Below are 3,997 nucleotides of genomic sequence, written 5' to 3'. Positions count from 1 at the left end.
ACAGGCGCCCGCCTCGTCGCCCGGCTAGTTTTTTGTATTTTAAGTAGAGACAGGGTTTCACCGTATTAGCCAGGATGGTCTCGATCTCCTGACCTCGTGATCCGCCCGTCTCGGCCTCCCAAAGTGCTAGGATTACAGGCTTGAGCCACCGCGCCCGGCCGAGAATGCAGTTTCAATTTCTTTCTCATTGTTTCAGTAAGAGTGAAAAAATGTGGTTTCCCTATGAGGTCCAACCAGAATTCTTAGTTTGAAGGTAGAAAAAACTTTCTTAGCCTCCACTACTACTTTTGCTTTATATTTTATTGAATTTATTCATTTTCATGAATCCTTTTATTCATTGATTCTATGTTTATGGTATACCAGACATGGTACCTTGTAGGAACTATTGTTATCTATCAGGCAAGTATTTTATGGAGTATAACTGTATATTTAATAAATAGAAATTCCTCCTTGATATCAAACTGTCTTCTTTATTTGAACCATCACTCTTTCTGGTAAATTATCAGTATAAAAAGGGTAACATAAGTAATACAAAATTGTTCTGAAGCCTACAAGGACATTTGGAATCATGCTATAAACTTCATTGTTTACCCATAAGATGCTAAATAGTTCTTTGCTTTTATAGCCCTGAAGTGATAGCGTAATGTTTCAGAAAACAAAGGCCATCCATTTTGATATATAAAAAGGAAACAATTATTAATGAAAAGGTTATATTTTTAGTTAATTAACTAACATATACAATGTGTCCGGCATAGTCCCTATCTCAATAAATGATAGCTGTTATGATGATCCAATCTTTCTATCCTCATTGCCTGGCAGGGTATCATGGTAGTTAAGCACATGGTTTGGGAAATCAGTGAGATTCTGGTTACTGTCTATTTGATATTTCTATTTTGACACCGTCTCCTTCTCTAAGTTTCCTCTTTGGTAAATGGGGATAAGAGTAATGCCTCCCTCAGTTATGGACATTATTATTTAATGTAGATATATTTATTTTATTACTTATTTTACATTTATTAGAAGGAAGGCCTGTGAGTTTCATACATATGGATGAAGCTAGTGAAACTAAGCCCCAAATTGGTAGAATTTTCCCAGTTGGTGAGAATAATACATGGTTAGGTTTTCTCCTTTTTCTTGAACCCATTTTGACTCCCCTCAAGGCATAATGTATTGATCATAGTGGTTAATTATTTTATTTATCCAATCAGTATTCCTTGCTGACATTACCCAAAATGTCCTTTTGACCCTTGCCTCAGTTGAATCATGTTGGGCTCCAGTCACACTTATTTGACACTTGAAATAACTTTCCTACTACACAATTTCCTAATGGCATTTTTCATCTGAGCATTCCTCAAGGTGTAGATTAAGGGATTTAACATAGGAGTTATCATGGTGTAAAATACAGCAACTGCTTTATCAATGGGTAAAGTAGCTGGAGGTCTCGTGTATACAAATATGCAGGGCACAAAGAATAAGATGACAACTGTGATGTGGGAGACACAGGTAGAGAGGGCTTTCTGCCTTGCCTCTAAGCTGTGGGTCCTTAAGGAGTACAGTATGACCACATAGGAGACTAGGAGCAAGAGAAAATTTAACAGGCATATGAACCCACTGTTGGCAGCTACGAAGAGTCCTAGAGTGTGGGTATTAGTGCAGGCAAGATTGAGCAGAGGATTTAGATCACACAGAAAGTGATCTATGACATTAGGACCACAGAAAGGTAATTGGAAGATGAAGAAGATCTGTATGGTTGCATGAAGAAAGCCTCCTACCCATGACACTCCCACTAGCAGGCTATACACACACTGCTTCATGATGGTGGTATAGTGCAAGGGCTTGCAGATGGCCACATAGCGGTCATAGGCCATTACAGTAAGTAGGATGACCTCAACACCTCCGAAAAAATGTTCACCAAAGACTTGAATCATACATCCATTGAATAAGATAGTCTTCTTTTCGTAGAGTGAATCTGTGATCATCTTAGGGGCATTGACAGAGGAATAGCAGACATCAATAAAGGAGAGATAGGCCAGGAAAAAGTACATGGGGGACCTCAATGATGGGCTGGCAATTATGGTGACCACAATGAGCACATTTCCTGTCATGGTGGTGATGTAGATGACAGAAAACACAACAAATATGATTTTCTGCATTGTTGGGTTCTCTGTAAGCCCCAGTAGAATAAATTCTGTCACATTGTTTCTATTTGCCATGTATTTCAAATGATGGTTAATTACATTACCTGAAACGAAATCAATTTTTATTAATACATCTTTAAATTTGTTAAACTTCTCCATTGTAATATGTAATATAATAAATTCTTGGATTCTACTGGATTGTGATTTGAGGATATTTTCTGAGATAGGAAAAAAGTTTTGAGTTTTGTAAGTTTACTCAAATTGCCTCCCTGGTGAAGACTGTGCTAAGAGTTTTGACATAAGAAACTTTTGTAGCACACAGGCAGGAGACCATCTGTGAATACTTAATCATCTGAAATGACTGAAAGTTGAATGATTGCACACATAGTAGCAACTAAGCCTAAAATGATCATAGAATATAAATGTAAAGCACATGAATGCAAAGCTCAAAATTTGCTCTTTTGTTTTAGAAAATAATGAAATGTGAAATGTTATGCACAATATGAGTGAAATGATACAGAGGAATCTGAAGAAGGGGAATTCTTGGGATATCTCTCTAGTGAAGGTCTTTGTGTGTTTTTTATGGTGTGGGCTGAGATCCAGTAAGGAGCTGGAAGCCAGATAATGGAACTTAGTTAGCAGACTATTTAGAGTAGTTGACATAAGAATAACAGTGCATTTGTGATGAAAATGTGAAGAAAGAATGTAAGAGCTGCTATAAAAGAATTCACAATCCATTGTCTAAGTCCTATTAACTTTATAATAGCTAATAATATACACCTTTGAATAATTGCTATGAGCATGACATTGTAGAATGTGCTTTGCACACGTGATCTCATTTTATCAATTTTACAGATGAGGACACAATCTCAGTGACTAATATTCATAGTTATAGTGTTAATATTAACTAATATTTACTGAACATAGCATGTTTCAAGTGCTTTTACGGACATTTGCTTATTTAATCCTCACTGAAAACCTGTGTGTTAGTTACTATTGTCTTTTTTTTTTTTTTTTTTTTTTTTTTTGAAACGGAGTCTCGCTCCGTGGCCCAGGCTGTAGTGCAGTGGCCGGATCTCAGCTCACTGCAAGCTCCGCCTCCTGGGTTTACGCCATTCTCCTGCCTCAGCCTCCCGAGTAGCTGGGACTACAGGCGCCCGCCACCTCGCCCAGCTAGTTTTTTGTATTTTTTAGTAGAGACGGGGTTTCACCGGGTTAGCCAGGATGGTCTCGATCTCCTGACCTCGTGATCCGCCCGTCTCGGCCTCCCAAAGTGCTGGGATTACAGGCTTGAGCCACCGCGCCCGGCCTCTATTGTCTTTTTATACTTATTTTACACATTAGGAAACAGAAGCACAGAGAAATTAAAGTTCCTCCCAAGATTGAGCAGATAAGCAAGGCTGGACCCAATATTAAGTTTCAAATTATGCTTGTTAATTTTTTCCCTCCAAAGTCTTAACTCATGCTTTATATTGTTACAATAAACAGTGTTGAACTGGTCATTTCCCTTTGATATGGCCATAATTTTTATAATTACTTTAATACTACTTCAGAGACAAGTTTATATGAAGCGATTTCATCAGCAGGACAGACACACACACACAATGATATATTGAAACTCCTCAATATTGAGAAAAATGTGGTATTACATTCATTGAAGGGTTGTTTTTGCTTAGTCTCTATGTCAGCACTATCCATTCCTTCTCAACCCCTTCCAAAGCATGGGACCCTGGCCAGAATTTTCTGCAAAGTGTTAAAACCATTATCACAATAGTTAAGGGTGTTAGTTTGAGAATCGGAAAGACCAGATTAGAATCCTTATTTTTTCACCTATAACTTCTTTTAACTGGGGTATATTT

The 3,997-nt window shown here is 37.7% G+C and overlaps 1 protein-coding gene across 1 annotated transcript; it reads right to left on the bottom strand.

The window, feature by feature from the left end:
* Window positions 1–1,222: 1,222 nt before the first annotated feature.
* On the bottom strand, window positions 1,223–2,239 carry LOC108524667 (olfactory receptor 4C13). Its single transcript, XM_017865738.1, has one exon. It carries the CDS (start codon window positions 2,211–2,213, stop codon window positions 1,284–1,286), a length of 930 nt encoding a protein of 309 aa, XP_017721227.1. The 5' UTR covers window positions 2,214–2,239; the 3' UTR covers window positions 1,223–1,283.
* Between the last annotated feature and the right edge of the window lie 1,758 nt (window positions 2,240–3,997).

Source organism: Rhinopithecus bieti, unplaced genomic scaffold (assembly GCF_001698545.2).
Source record: "Rhinopithecus bieti isolate Rb0 unplaced genomic scaffold, ASM169854v2 scaffold_81727, whole genome shotgun sequence".
Lineage (NCBI taxonomy): Eukaryota > Metazoa > Chordata > Mammalia > Primates > Cercopithecidae > Rhinopithecus > Rhinopithecus bieti.
The sequence above is the reverse complement of the archived record's forward strand: the minus strand, read 5'-3'. Positions and strand labels throughout refer to the sequence as shown.